This window comes from Populus trichocarpa, chromosome 8 (assembly GCF_000002775.5).
Source record: "Populus trichocarpa isolate Nisqually-1 chromosome 8, P.trichocarpa_v4.1, whole genome shotgun sequence".
Classification (NCBI taxonomy): domain Eukaryota; kingdom Viridiplantae; phylum Streptophyta; class Magnoliopsida; order Malpighiales; family Salicaceae; genus Populus; species Populus trichocarpa.
This window is the reverse complement of record NC_037292.2, coordinates 4692809-4707765: the sequence shown is the minus strand read 5'-3', so window position 1 is coordinate 4707765 and position 14957 is coordinate 4692809. Positions and strand designations below refer to the sequence as shown.

At 35.8% G+C, this 14957-nt stretch overlaps 1 protein-coding gene across 3 annotated transcripts; it reads left to right on the top strand.

Moving 5' to 3' along the window:
* Positions 1-1632: 1632 nt before the first annotated feature.
* On the top strand, positions 1633-13252 carry LOC7462112 (endoribonuclease Dicer homolog 2). 3 transcript variants are annotated; one of them, XM_024607485.2, is made up of 23 exons: positions 1636-1938; positions 2121-2193; positions 2405-2582; positions 2893-3006; positions 3698-3832; positions 4574-4658; positions 4764-4828; positions 6593-6733; positions 6818-6946; positions 7040-7175; positions 7279-7378; positions 7802-7997; positions 8076-8236; positions 8373-8588; positions 8745-8971; positions 9106-9380; positions 9488-9909; positions 10029-10132; positions 10706-10902; positions 10986-11195; positions 11300-11710; positions 11894-12172; positions 12581-13252. In XM_024607485.2, the coding sequence occupies exons 2-23, from the start codon at positions 2123-2125 to the stop codon at positions 12950-12952; spliced, it is 4224 nt and encodes a 1407-aa protein (XP_024463253.1). In that variant the 5' UTR covers positions 1636-1938; positions 2121-2122; the 3' UTR covers positions 12953-13252. The 3 variants fall into 3 exon arrangements, with proteins under 3 accessions (XP_052311294.1, XP_024463253.1, XP_052311293.1); XM_052455334.1 differs by lacking the exon at positions 10986-11195 and having other exon boundaries at positions 1633-1938; XM_052455333.1 differs by lacking the exon at positions 1636-1938 and having other exon boundaries at positions 2032-2193.
* The last annotated feature ends 1705 nt before the right edge of the window (positions 13253-14957 follow it).

Below are 14957 nucleotides of genomic sequence, written 5' to 3'. Positions count from 1 at the left end.
TGGATCTTCATTTAATAACTAGGTATTCATGAACTGTGAACATTTGTTGCTTTGCTATCACGACAAAACACAGCACTGGCCAGTTCAAGTTATTTTATAATTAACTGGATTTCATTTTAGTTTACAGAGCTATGTAAAATATTATGTATATATTAATGGATTCATAACATCATCCAGTGCTGTTTTAACCGCCGCCGCCTCTTCACTGCCACGACCGCCGTACCATCACCACCACCGTTCCAGCAACCTCCTCCCCTTCATCCCCGTACCCTCATCTTATTATTCACATCAACATTTACTAGATGCTGTGAAATACTAAACTTATACGTGGAATGTTTTACTGTAAAATATTTCACATTCATGCCTAACAAACATCCTCCTGTGTATATTTTTACATCTATCAATACACAACTATATTAAAAACAGTGACAGGTGATGATTGGATTTCTATTCCAGAGCTGGTAAGTGCAAAAATCAATCAATGCTGATGGATTGATGATGAATTCCAAGTTTCAGAAAATTAACAATGTCTGAATAAGAAAGGAATCAAGTATCTTCATGAACACAGGTTTCAATTTTATATCTCACCGCGGGAATGGTCATCCTCTGGAGATTGGGATGAATTCGTTTCACGATCATAGAAAGGGTAGCCACATTCCAGCACAAAAAAAGGCAAGTAAAATGTAAGATCTCTGATTTCCTTATAAGCAAAGGCAAATTCAATGCACATAATACATACCTAAAACCCCCCATGCTTGATTTCCACCAGAACCCTTTCCATCATCATCATGGCCACCGCGAGGAAGACTTTCTATTACAATTCTCTTTGCCCGCCAAAGCTGAAGATGATACGGTGGCTGCTCGCAACACACCAACCCCAAAAATCCATATTGGCCGATCAGGAAGTCCATCACGAGCAACGAAGTTGCGTCTACAGAGCTTGCACTTCCTCGTGACGAAATGCTCGAACATGTTTTCAGGTATCGGACCGTGGACATGGACAATCATGTAGTTATACAGATGACATGCCCAGAAAGGAATGCCATTAGTTGACGTGATTTTGTTTTCTTTACTTTTTCTTCTTACAATTTAATTTTCAAATAGACTTGCCGCGTATCATCATCCTGGTTAATGTTCGTGTAATCAAAGCCTCATGAGTCATGACAGTTTAAGAAGTAAAACTAATAGAAATCCATTAGTTTAGAAGTAGATCATCTGTGACTGACGGAATCGTAGATGTGATATTCAACATATATGCTGTGCATTAAATTGTAAGATTGTAAAATCCCAAGCGGTGATTACGAGGGGGAGCATAATAATGGGAAAAATACAACTGGATTAACCTAAAGAGACGTGTCCATGCATATCCAAAACACCAAACGTCGCAAAAGAACGAATTCCGGGCAGCAGCAGACGGTAGAGAGTAGAGAGAGACAGAGACCCGTAATGTATGAGCCACGGGTCCATGACCAAACTACTACCACTACTTAACTTGGTAACCAAAACAACACACGCGAAGCCAGCCACTCGCTTTCATGGGTCAATATACGGGTACCTGCTTGAAAAATTTTCCACGAATAAGCAAAAATTCAATTTTCATTGAAGTAACCCCTTTTTTTTATTTTTAATTTCTTGCACTCCTTTTTTAATTTTTTTTTTTGGGGGTCTGCTGTCCTCTGCAGTACACTGACTGGCTGGCACCTTCTTTGAGAAGTTACCTCCTCACATAGGCAACCAAACCAGAAAAGCCTCACTCCTCACTCCTCACTCACTTACTGCCGCAACCCCTTTCTCTTAAGTTTTCTCTATATAACACCCACTTGGAGAATTGCAATCGCAATGCATTGCATTGCTAACTCACAGTTTTTCTGTGTCTATAGTCTCTCTATTTAGTATTTACTTGAAGCGATCATCTGGCTCCTCCTTCTTAATCAGTTGGTGAGTGAGCCAGAGAGTTGAGTTTTATGTTTTTTTTTTAATTATTATTATTGATTGGGTTTTGGTCCTCCTAACTTCTTGTTTAGTCATTTTGTTTGGATTTTCATTTCGATCATGTTTTTCTTAAGAGAAGGGTTCTCTTTTTAATCAATTTTGGCTGCCTTTTGAGTTGCGTTGAGCAGTGATGGAGCCTGTTAGCATGGATATAGATACCACCCAACAACTCCCTGCGGATCCTCTCCCATTTGCTAGAAGGTGATTCCTTGATTTCTTCTTCCCCACTGTTTGGTTGCTTAGAGAACGCCTCAAATGAGGGGGGGAGCTGTTTTGGTGTTTTGGTTTTGTTTTCTTCAAACAATGAACGGGTCACTGATTATTCTTTTATATGTAGTTTGTGATTTCTATACAGAGATTCTGTTTTTTTTTTTAATGATTTTCTGTGTTGGGTTACATTTTCTTTTAACAGTTATCAATTGGAGGCTTTGGAGAAGGCGCTAAAGCATAACACAATTGTGTTTTTGGAGACTGGTTCCGGAAAGACTTTGATCGCCATCATGCTACTCCGCAGTTACGCTTATCTTCTTCGCAAGCCTTCACGTTTTATTGCTGTTTTCCTGGTTCCTCAAGTCGTTCTGGTTCGCCAAGTATGCCACTTTACACTCCTTTTCTCTTCTGCATATGTGTGTCTATGTTTTGGGAATTTATGGTAATCTATTTACTCAGCAACAGTATAACAATTCAAATTACAGAATGAAATTTTAGAAAGTCAGTGAATTGAGATTGAAGCCAGAGTTTCACCAAATTTTTTAAAAAGAAGACAGTGAATGGGGTTTCCTGCACAAGTCTAATGTTAATTCTAAATTTTGAGGTGGTTAGATGCAAATACTGAAGGTGAAATTTAGAAATGTGACTTTATTTTTCTTTTATATTGCTGTTGTTCTCCATGATTACTAGCAAGCTGGAGCTGTGGAAATGCATACTGATTTGAAAGTGGGCATGTACTGGGGAGAAATGGGAGTTGACTTCTGGAATGCTGCTACATGGAAGAAGGAAATAGAAAAACATGAGGTAAGTGGGCAGGAAGCTGCTTCATTGACTATTCGTGTCTTTTTCTTTATTCCTGTTTTTATCTGTAATCATTTACATCTGATAGTCTCATGTCTGTTATTTTCAAGTTTTGAGTTTCACCTTTGGTCTTCAACAATCAAAACCAACTTCAAAAGGCACACAATAGTGAAGAAAAAAAAAATCTGTTTACAGTGGTTATTGATTTGCATGCTAGTGGTGCTGGTGGTTGATGTGGTTTGTCCTTTCTTTAATCATAGCAGAGAATGATTTTGATGTAATTTTGTTTCCTGGTTTTTGAAAGCTTTTATTTTTGATTTCTTGTTTTAGTGACCTTTTTTTTTCGTTTTTCCAGTGTTGTTACTTCTAAACCTCAGATATTTTGATGAAATGTGGCCTCAACTGGCTTTTTTATTTTTTGGAATCATATCGTGCGTTCTAGTTCTTCTTTGATAAAATCAAGTAGAAGCGTTTCCTTTGAGGAACTGCATAACATGTTGATATTTGCTGACATAAAATTAATTAACCTTTGAGAACTTCATTTTGAGCTGTTTGTCAGTTTGCTGCTTTCCCATTTCTTTAATTTTCTTCACAATGATTCTCTTCCTTTTGGTGGCAAATTTATGCAGTTTGCCAATGTTACCAGCTTATTTTCTTACACAATGGACATTGATTATTTGATTGATTTGTACAGGTGCTTGTTATGACACCTCAAATTTTGCTTAACGGCTTGAGGCATAGCTTTTTCAAGCTAGACTTGATCAAGGTGATGATTGTTGATGAATGTCATCATACCAGGGGCAAGCACCCCTATGCAAGCATCATGACAGTGAGCTATCTCTCTCTCCTTTGTTTTCCACCTCTCATCATCTTTTTATTCTTTTGCCTCCTAATGATTTACTTTTGATTTATGGAAACAACAGTTGATGTGATTTCTCAGGGAGAAGTTCTTTTTTTTTTTTTTTTTTTTTTTTGAGAAATCAACCCTGCTCAATTAGACTTTCAAGCAGCGTTTGCTTGTCCATATGATGAAATAAGTTATTTTTTCATGTAAAATTTTTAAATAAGATATTTTTTCATGTAAATTTTGAACTCAATTTTTTTAATTAACTGATTGAATTGTTTTGACACTCTCAAAATAAGGGAACTCATGGTAGCATGTATCTTGCTCATGGTGAAGATCTTTTTGGATTTGATAGCAGAAATGTGCAATGTTGTCAGATTTGATAAATTAGATACATACACAAATTCTTAAGCATCTGTATAAATTCTACTGGTTGCTTCAAGAACCAAAAATATTTTCTTTCTTAGTTATTGTTAAGAAATTTCTATGTTCAAATAAATACGAATAGATTTAAGGAAAACTCACCTGCTTACTGATATGTTGGGTGCCTGTGCCAAGGGCAGTTTTGTTGGACAGAAAATGTTGTTTTTCTTTTAAGTGTCATACGTTATTTAAAAAACTCATATGTATGAAGTTACCATTATATGTTCACTTAGAGCCATGAATGATTCTGCATGGAGTCCATGTTGTATGGTGAATTTTCTGATAACTTTGAATGATCTGCAGGAGTTCTTTCATTGTGAGTTAAAGTCTGGTCACCATGATCTTCCTAGGATTTTTGGGATGACCGCTTCTCCCATAAAGTCAAAGGGTATGCTTTGGCAATAGATCATAATGTTTGCTTGATACTCACATTTTACACTATCTTCCTAAATTTATATAAGATTGAACCCCTTTTTTTGGCGTTGTGATAAAGGTGCAAACTCAGAATTATACTACTGGCAGCAGATTCGTGAACTTGAGGATATTATGAATTCAAAGGTTGCTTCTCACTTCTGGTTAAAAATATTTACCTAGGTTTCTTTCTATTTGCTTTTTAGCCATAATAAGCGATGGATTATTAGATCTGAAATCCAAATTCATTTTTAATGAGTCATTTTTCATGCCTGTTCAAAACTTGTATCCTTCGTATAGCTATTGAAAATATTCATTATAAACAAGTTTTGCATCAGATAATGGTTAACGATTAACTGGTCATGGCCACTGACACATTTCAGTGTAAAGGAGTGATGTTTTAATAACCTTTATAAGGAATTCACTTAGTTCCACAATTCCTTTTATAAGAAAAGTCCTACTCTTGATGCTTTTGTGCATTTGTGGTGGTGTTTCTCTTGGTGCACTTTGTTCACTGGGGCGAAATATCCAAATGACGCATCATATTATCAATTCTCTGGCATCCTCCTTCATTGGATAATCATTTATTTTTTTGTTTTATTTTTTCCTGTACAAATTTTATTATCAGCACTGATAATCTTTTATTTGGATAATGAATTGATTGTTCATATTCCTATTTTGATTTTTTCATGTAGCTTTTATCTCCTTTTGCTTTTGGGTCCCTTCTGCAAGATGAAGATGACCCACATGGCACATTTCAAATGCACTCAACTAATATACATGTTATTTCCCATTCTTGCTCAAAAGTTTTTGAAAATTGTATCCCGGGTACACGCCATATGGTTCGTTACATGTTGCTGGGTCTGAAAGAGCAGGAGGGGACCCCATAACCTACCATTTGATATAGAAAACCCATGGACTTTGCCCTTTTTTTTTTTTTTGGGGGGGGGTATATATTTGGGCTCATAGGAAATTTAAGAACACTTATGTAGCTTTAGCTTCAGCTTCTTAGCATGGGTGATGTAGAACTGCATTCCTACGAGTTCTGCACATAAACTTCAAGTCATTACTGGATTTAATTGTTCTTTCATTTGATTGCTAAGTTCCATATCACTCTGTTCATGTGTTTTTTCTATTCTTCAATAATTTGCTTATGATACCACCTTTGAAATATATGAACACTTATGTATCTTTGGCTTCTTAGCATCGGTGATGGAGAACTGCATTCATACATGTTCTGCACATAAACTTCAAGTCATTACTAGATTTGGTTGTTCTTTCATTTGATTTCTATGTTCCATACCACTCCGTTCATGTCTGTTTTCTATTCTTCAATAATTTGTTTATGATACCACCTTTGAAATATAAGAACACAAAAGTAGCTTTAGCTTCTTAGCATGGGTGATGTAGAACTGCAGTCATACGTGCTCTGCTCATAGACGTAGTCGTTACTAGATTTGGTTGTTTAATTGTTATGTTCCATACATGAATACTTATGCAGCCTTAGCTTCTTAGCATGGGTGATATAGAACTGCATTCATATGTGTTCTGCACATAGACTTAGTCGTTACTAGATTTGGTTGTTCTTTTATTTGATTGTTATGTTCCATACATGAATACTTACGCAGCTTTAGCTTCTTAGCATGGGTGATATAGAACTGCATTCATATGTGTTCTGCACATAGACTTAGTCGTTACCAGATTTGGTTGTTCTTTTATTTGATTGTTATGTTCAATATCGCCCTGCTAGATTTGGTTGTTCTTTTATTTGATTGTTATGTTCAATATCGCCCTGCTAGATTTGGTTGTCCTTTTAATTGACTGTTATGTTCCATATCACCCTGTTCATGGATTTTTTTTTATTATTATTCTTCAATAATTTGTTTATGATACCACTTTCTTGTATTGAAGATATATACATGTGTTAGCGAGTCTGCGCTTGCTGAATTTATACCATTCTCAACCCCAAAGTTCTTATTTTATGAGCACATGAAGATCCCTGACGGTATATTTGCTTCTTTACTTAAAGAATTGGGGAATTTAAGAACAAAGGTGTGTACTTTCTTTATTTCAAGTTTGGAATGGATGCCAGTGGCTTCTATGATTTTATTGGTAGTCCATTTACTGCTTTTTCAGCATGAACACATGCTCGAGCAATTGGATCTCAATGAGTCCGCAGCAGTATCTATATGCAATAAAATATCAAAAGTACATTCAGCTTTGATGTTTTGTTTGGAGGAACTTGGTGTTTGGTTGGCTTTTCAGGTATTTGTCTAGTCTGGATTCTTTCACGTGCTCTGCTTGTAATGCAATAGTATCTGTGTAGTTGACATGGTTTAATGTACGTTGATGAAACAGGCTGCACAGTTCTTATCACACTGTGATACTGATGGTGACTTTATTTCAGGGGGTAAATTAGATGTGTCTGGTGAGACCATTGTTAAAAACTTTTGCCAGGATGCCTCGTTGGCAATTTCTAATTGCTTTTCAGATGGTACCTTTTCTATCTTGGTGAAAGAATTAGTGGAGACATGAACTTGTGATTCTGTTCTTAGTTTTCTATCATTTTCTTTTTCTCTATTGTATTGAACATTTAGGTCAGGAATGCTCCATTGGGGATAACATTAAGGCTCATTTGGGTGCCGGGCTTTTAACTTCGAAGATTCTCTGCCTTGTTGAGTCACTTCTTCAGTACAGGTTGGCGCATAACTATATATACATCCTCATTTACTATCATCAGATATATTTGGGCAGCTGAATCCATCGTAATTATGTCTATGGTTCTGACAGAAGATTGATAATGATTTTATTCTCTGAAGTCTACTGGAAATGCTCTAATATGCATACATATAAAAGATTGAAACAAATGCAAAGTTGCACTTCGTGGTTTGAGTCTTTACCTAGTTTATACAAGAGCTTGTTCTGTTCTGTTGATCTGCTGCTCTTTAATAGTTAAACTAAATGCCCATGAGATAATTTGACTGCACAAGTTGACTGTTTTATTAAACTGTCATATGTATACAACATGTTGTGAATAAATGAAGTTTTATGTTACTATTTTGGTCATTTTTACATCAGCTTGTGGTGATGTGTTTTTTTTTTCCATGTATTTAATTACAGGGATTTAAAGGAAATAAGATGTATAGTTTTTGTGGAAAGGGTCATTACTGCCATTGTCCTTGAATCTCTATTGAGTAAGTTGCTTCCTAAACATGGCAGCTGGAAGACTAAATACATAGCAGGAAATAATTCAGGGTTGCAATCCCAGACACGCAAAATTCAAAACGAAATTGTGGAAGAATTTCGTAAAGGCATGGTATATAATTTTCCTACTTGGATCCACAATATTATATTCATTATATTGTCTGAAAATGAGCAAATGGCATACTTCTAGGTGAACATCATTGTTGCAACATCAATTCTTGAGGAAGGATTAGATGTGCAAAGTTGCAACTTGGTGATTAGATTTGACCCTTCTGCCACTGTCAGCAGCTTTATACAGTCCCGAGGCCGTGCTAGGATGCAGAATTCTGACTACTTATTAATGGTGAAAAGGTAGTGTCCCAGTAACTCTTATTACACCTATCACCAATGAGGACTACTTGTAAACAGATTCTTTTGTACATTTTACTGTTGAGTTTATGTGATCATTAGTGTTTGATCACTTTCACTTATTTTTTGATAACCATAGAGGGGATTTTTCTACACATGCTCGACTAGAGAACTATCTGGCCAGTGGTGACATAATGCGAAGGGAGTCTCTACGCCATGCATCCATTCCTTGTTCACCTTTGCTGGATGAGTTGGATGATGAGTTTTATCGTGTTGAGGGCACCGGGGCAGTTGTCAGTCTATCTTCAAGTGTTAGTTTGATATACTTTTATTGCTCACGTCTTCCTTCTGATGGGTTAGTCATCTGTACTCTTAATTGTGAAAATACAGCTAAGCTCTTAATAATTTATTTTCAGATGAGCTGGTCACAAACTTGTATCGAACCATGGCTTATCCTCTCTCCCTTTGTTTTTTGGGGTGGGGTGGGAGTGGGGTGTTGTCATTTCTGTAGGTATTTTAAACCAGCTCCCAGGTGTATTATAGACAAGGAGACAATGACTTGTACACTACATCTTCCAAAAAGCTCTCCTGTACAAACTATTTGTGTGCAGGGAAATATTAAAACTTTGAAGCAGAAGGCATGCCTTGAAGCATGCAAGAAACTTCATGTTTCTGGTGCTTTAACAGACAATCTTGTTCCTGATATTGTTATGGAAGAAGCTGTTGCTGAAGACGTTGGTAATTGCTATTTGCAACCTTTCCATTATTGGTTTGGGTGTTTTACACTTTCAGAGTACTATATATACTGTTTAGTAAACCATCTTTTCAGTTCCCTTTCTATATTTTAATCTTTGTAATTGTTTATTGAATAGGGAATGAGAGGTATGATGATGAACAACCCATTTATTTGCCACCGGAGCTGGTCAGTCGAGGTCCACGAAATTTGAAGACGAAGTACTACTGCTACTTAATTGAGTTGAATCAGAACTTTGCTTATGATATTCCTGTCCATGACGTGGTGCTTGTCGTGAGGACTGAACTTGAATCTGATGTCATAAGGAGCATGGGTTTTGATTTAGAAGCTGAGAGGGGCTTATTGACAGTGAACTTGAGGTATATTGGAGATATTGATCTTGAACGAGTGCTGGTATGTCTTCTAGTTTTTTTATTTTCTTGTCATAGGTGTAATATGTGATGGAAAAATTATATAACGTATTGTATTTTCCACTGTTCTGTTTTTTGTTTGGTTGTCAGGTCCTCTTATGTAGGAGGTTTCAGATTACTCTTTTCAAAGTTCTTTTGGATCATAGTGTAAATAAATTGAAAGAGGTCTTAGAAGGATTAGACTTAGGGTCAGGTGCCGAGATAGACTATTTTCTACTTCCTGCTTTCAGGTCATGCTCACAACCTTCCATCAACTGGGCACCTATTAGTTCTGTGTTGTTCTCATATAAAAATGAGGAGCACTTCAACTGTTCTCGGAATGGCAATGCTCATGTTGTCCAAACCAAATGTGGTCCAGTTTGCGCATGTGTGCTTCAGAATTCTTTGGTCTGCACCCCCCACAATGGTAACATCTATTGCATCACGGGTGTTTTTGAGGATTTGAATGGAAACTCGCTTTTAAAGATGGGAGATGGAGGGGCTATCACTTACAAAGAGTACTTTGCAAAGCGGTATTGCTCTTTTATTATCCACTTATATCATGCTATTTTAATTTTGCTGTTATTTTTATGTCACATATATTGTATTTTTGTAGCCCAATGAGTGACCTGAAGCTCACACTTGATTTCAGGCATGGCATCCAATTGCTTTTCAATCGAGAACCATTACTTAAAGGGAAACATATTTTTCCAGTGCACAATCTTCTTAACAGATGCAGAAAACAAAAGGAGAAAGGTCTTGATTTTTTTTGTCTTATCTTGTTATGGGCAAAGTGCATGTGATTAATTTGTGGTATGGGATGGGGTATTCATTCAGATTGATTTGTGGTATGTAGGCTTGGTCCATTTATTTGGATTGTGTATGTTTCAACTACTTGCCTGCTTCCTTTATCACATGAATACTATGGTATCACAATAAGAAATTGCCAGCCTTTGCTTTTTTTTCTGAAGAATGTAAAATTAATAGAAACAACACTCACTTAAAATATTTTTTAGCTAAAGAATATTCTGTCAATTTAACACAGAAGTAGGCTAGTGTAATGAATTAATAAAACTGGGACAACTGATAACCAGCATTTAACTGGGCTAGTCATGCATTCTTAGGTAATCTAGAAATTTCCAAAATCTAGTGCTATCTATCTTTTGTCTTTCATTCTACCAAATAAATCAAGAGGAAGTTGGGTCACCAGTTTAGGCCATCTGGATATGGTATCAGGACCTCTTCTTTTTTTTTCTTCAGATTTTTACATAATGTTCAATAATTATTCTGTAGTTACATTATTGATGATATTTGTTTTTTGGGCAACAGCATCGAAGAATACACATGTAGAGTTGCCTCCTGAACTTTGTGAAATAATTTTATCTCCAATATCAATCAGTACTCTTTATTCTTATACATTTATCCCATCAATAATGCATCGACTTGAGTCTCTGCTCATTGCTGTCAACTTAAAGAAGATGCATTCAGATCATTATCTGCAACATGTTAATATTCCATCCATGAAGGTAATTTATTTTTCCAAACCCTGACTCTGCTGATGCAAAATGTTTTTATGGACTTGTATTAACCAAACTTTATTATATGGTAGGTATTGGAAGCAATTACTACAAATAAATGCCAAGAGAATTTTAATTTGGAATCATTAGAAACTCTAGGAGATTCTTTTCTTAAATATGCTGCAAGCCAGCAGCTATTTAAAATTTATCAAAATCATCACGAGGGCCTTCTTAGTTTTAAGAAGGACAAAATTATTTCTAATGCTGCACTTTGCAGAAGAGGATGTAACCACAAACTTCAGGTAGTCATTCCTTTGGAAAAAAAAGTTCATTGTGTTTGCTTTACCAATATAAAATATTTAGTGCTGAGAAAAAATATCACATGTTTCATTTGATTGAACTGTAGGGATTTATCCGCAATGAATCTTTCGATCCAAAACTCTGGATAATTCCTGGTGGCAAGTTGGGTAGTGACTTTTTAAGCGAGGAGCCACTTTCTAAGGGCAGGAAAATTTACATTAGAGGAAGAAGAAAGGTAAAAAGTAAAACAATTGCTGATGTTGTCGAGGCACTCATTGGTGCATACCTCAGTACAGGCGGTGAAGTGACAGCCTTATTATTTATGGATTGGATTGGTATAAAGGTGGATTTCATGAATACACCATATGAGAGGCACATCCAATTGCAGGCAGAGAAGTTTGTTAATGTCCGCTACTTAGAATCACTGTTAAACTATTCATTCAATGACCCTTCTCTCTTAGTAGAAGCATTGACCCATGGTTCTTACATGCTTCCTGAGATCCCAAGATGTTATCAGGTAAATTTATCCACAACTTGATAACATTTATGCTGTTTATGAAAATATCGGTGATGTAACACTACAAAACACACACATACACAGGCATTTTCTCTTTCCAAAGATGGCTTTAGTTTCTGTAATCCTTTTTGTAAATGCTGGTTTGTGGTGATCCTAACTTCAACATGATCAACTGCTGTTCAGCGACTGGAATTTCTTGGAGACGCAGTGCTGGATTATCTCATCACTTTGCATATGTACAAGGAATATCCTGGGATGTCACCAGGACTGTTAACTGACTTGAGGTCTGCTTCTGTAAACAATGACTGTTATGCACTATCTGCTGTTAAGGTAGGCTTGGACAGACACATTCTTCACGCCTCTCATGACCTTCACAAGCATATCGTCGCCACTGTAAAAAAAATTCAGGAATTTTCTTTAGAATCAACTTTTGGATGGGAATCTGAGACAGCTTTTCCCAAGGTTAGTGCTAAACACATTTAAGTGAAATACGTTTCCTGCAAAATTCTTTGGTTTTGTTTTTTGCTCTATATATTGTTGATTATGTTATTTGAGCACAAGTGTGGAGAGTGGACAAGTGAGGTTCCTTAACGAAGCCTAAATGTAGTTCACTTGGGCCCATGATTTACTGATCAGTTAATGCTTACATCATCTTGACTTGTTAACAAGTGAAATCGAGGAAGATGCCTGGCATGGAAGAACCCCCCACCTGCCTATGTTTGGAAACTTTGTCTGATTATGTAACTGCTAGTTAGTTATTTTTTTACATTCAGAATTCAGCGTTATTACTCTATTCAAGAATGAAAAAAATAAACGAGCAGCTGAAAAAATTCAAGCTTTGGTTTCACCTTTTCACCAAAATCCTAACAGGTACTTGGAGATGTTATAGAGTCGTTAGCTGGGGCTATTCTTGTAGATTCAGGATACAACAAGGAGGTAGTCTTTGAAAGTATAAGGCCACTTTTGGAGCCTTTAATTACTCCCGAGACATTAAGATTGCAACCTGTTAGGGAATTGAATGAATTATGTCAGAGGCAACACTTTGATTACAAGAAACCCATTGTTTCTCGGAACGGCAGGAATGCTTCTGTTACAATAGAGGTTGAAGCTAATGGTCTGATATTTAAACATACAGCTACAGTTGCAGATAAAACGACAGCCAAAAAACTAGCTTCAAAAGAAGTCTTGAAGGCCCTGAAGGAAAGTAATTTTGCGACTAGTACCGCAAGCAAAGTTGAGTAAATCTTGTCTACTTTGGAAATTTTGAAGTTCGTATCAAGCTGGATATCTGCTTTGGTATAGCTGTAGGATTTTGTATATTTTATGTTAGCAAAAGTTAATGCATGTAGAAATTAAAGTAAAAAACTTTACAAAGAGATTTTCGAGTGATGCATGATGCCTTCTCTCGTCATGAAAGCAGCTTAAAAGAAACATTGCATTAATGCTATTCTATTTCAAAGTATTTTGGTATTTGTATAGCCCTTACTCTGTGTTCATGTTTATAATGTATACTGGTATCCAAAGTGAATAGTTGTGCTGGAAGCTATTGTGGGTCGTGCTTTGGAAGATGCGTTGGCAGTGGACCTGTTTGCTTGTTTTTTGTATTTATTTTCCGTAAACTCTCATCAATCTTTCGTATGATTTCATGTATGATAATGAAAGGAAAAAAGTTTCTTTTTTATGTAAATCTTCACATGTTCCATCTGTATTTCTCCGAATCAGCATGCGGGTTGAGCTCTTGTGGATCCAGTGCTCTCTTTTTTCTCTCTTTTTTGGGTGCAACTTGAGTGGGGAAAAAAGAGAAGGAGATAACAAAAATAGACCCACCGAGTCTCCCTGGAGGTGAAGACTCGAACTAGGAGGATGATGCAATGCTTGAGTCGACAGAGCGAAGGTGTGCAGTCTGAAAGCCATCTTCCATTCTTGTTTTTCAACAATATACATAGCTCTTCTAACCAGAAAAAAACAATATTAAAAAAAAAAACAATATACTCTTGCTTTTTCCCATTGCAGATGGCCGGTTATTCTTGACTCCTCGTTTTCATAGCTAGCCTAGATAAGCAAAATCTCCCTTTCATCTTCTTGCTGAATCAAAATCATATGTTGCTAATTTATTAGCCATATATCGTGACCGTGGCTGACTACAAATGGAAAAAAACAAATCCATGTGCCAAGATCATGGCTATGTTTTTTTTTAAAAAGAAAAGAAAAGAAAAGAAAAAACGTTCAGCTAGTCATCGTGGTGAGCGCAGCGTGCCATTTCTTCTTATCTATTGGCTTTTGGTTGCCTCCAAGGACCAGGCTGCATTTTTCACGCGTTCCCTCAGATTTTGGATTCGGTGTATTTTGATGCATTTTATTTTTAAAAAAATATTAAATTGATTTTTTTAAAAAATATTTTTTAATAATTTTAATGTGTTAATATTGAAATTTTAAAAAAATATTCAAGTGATTTCTTTTTAAAAAAAAAACATTATGCACCTGGGTTGTTGATTGGTTTGATACACGGTCAGGTTCAGTATTGTTTCAACTTGCTGATTTTTAATGCATTGAGATTGTTCTTTATTTTTTTTTAGATAGTTTTATGGATTGCTAGCTTCTCCCTCATTTTCACAATACTTTGAAATATCTTAATTTATAAATAATTTTAATTTATTTGATTATAAAAGCTATCACCTGTAATATAAATCTTAGGATCAATAGAAGATTACCTCATCGTTATTTTTATAGTCGAGATGCGTGTAAATCGATATGTCCTTCAAAATTATCAAAAAAAAAAAAAAAAAACATAGGATGCATCCAACTTCTAAATAAAAAAGATTATCAGCAGACACCATCTCACTGACCCCCAATCCGATCCAATTGTTTTTTTATATATATATATACGAGCCTGTTTCTTGGCTGGGCTTTTAGGCATTTATTTATGGTTCCTGTTACCTGGGCTTATGGGTCTCCTATTCTAGTTATCGGGCTTCTATTACGTGGGCTTTAACTCCCTCGGCGCAGCCCAATATTTGATGATTTCAACGGAAGCAAAAACTAAAGTCCTTAACGTTTAAACAATTAAAACTAAACAATATTATCCTGAAACTATTAGATTTAATGAATGTTACCCTGATGAAATCAATGAAAAATAAATAAATACTTATTAACTAAAATTTTTATTTATTTTCAGGATGTTAAATTATTTATTTTTTTACTGAAAAAATCCAAATTAAATTTATTACAATATTAATAAAAAAAATGG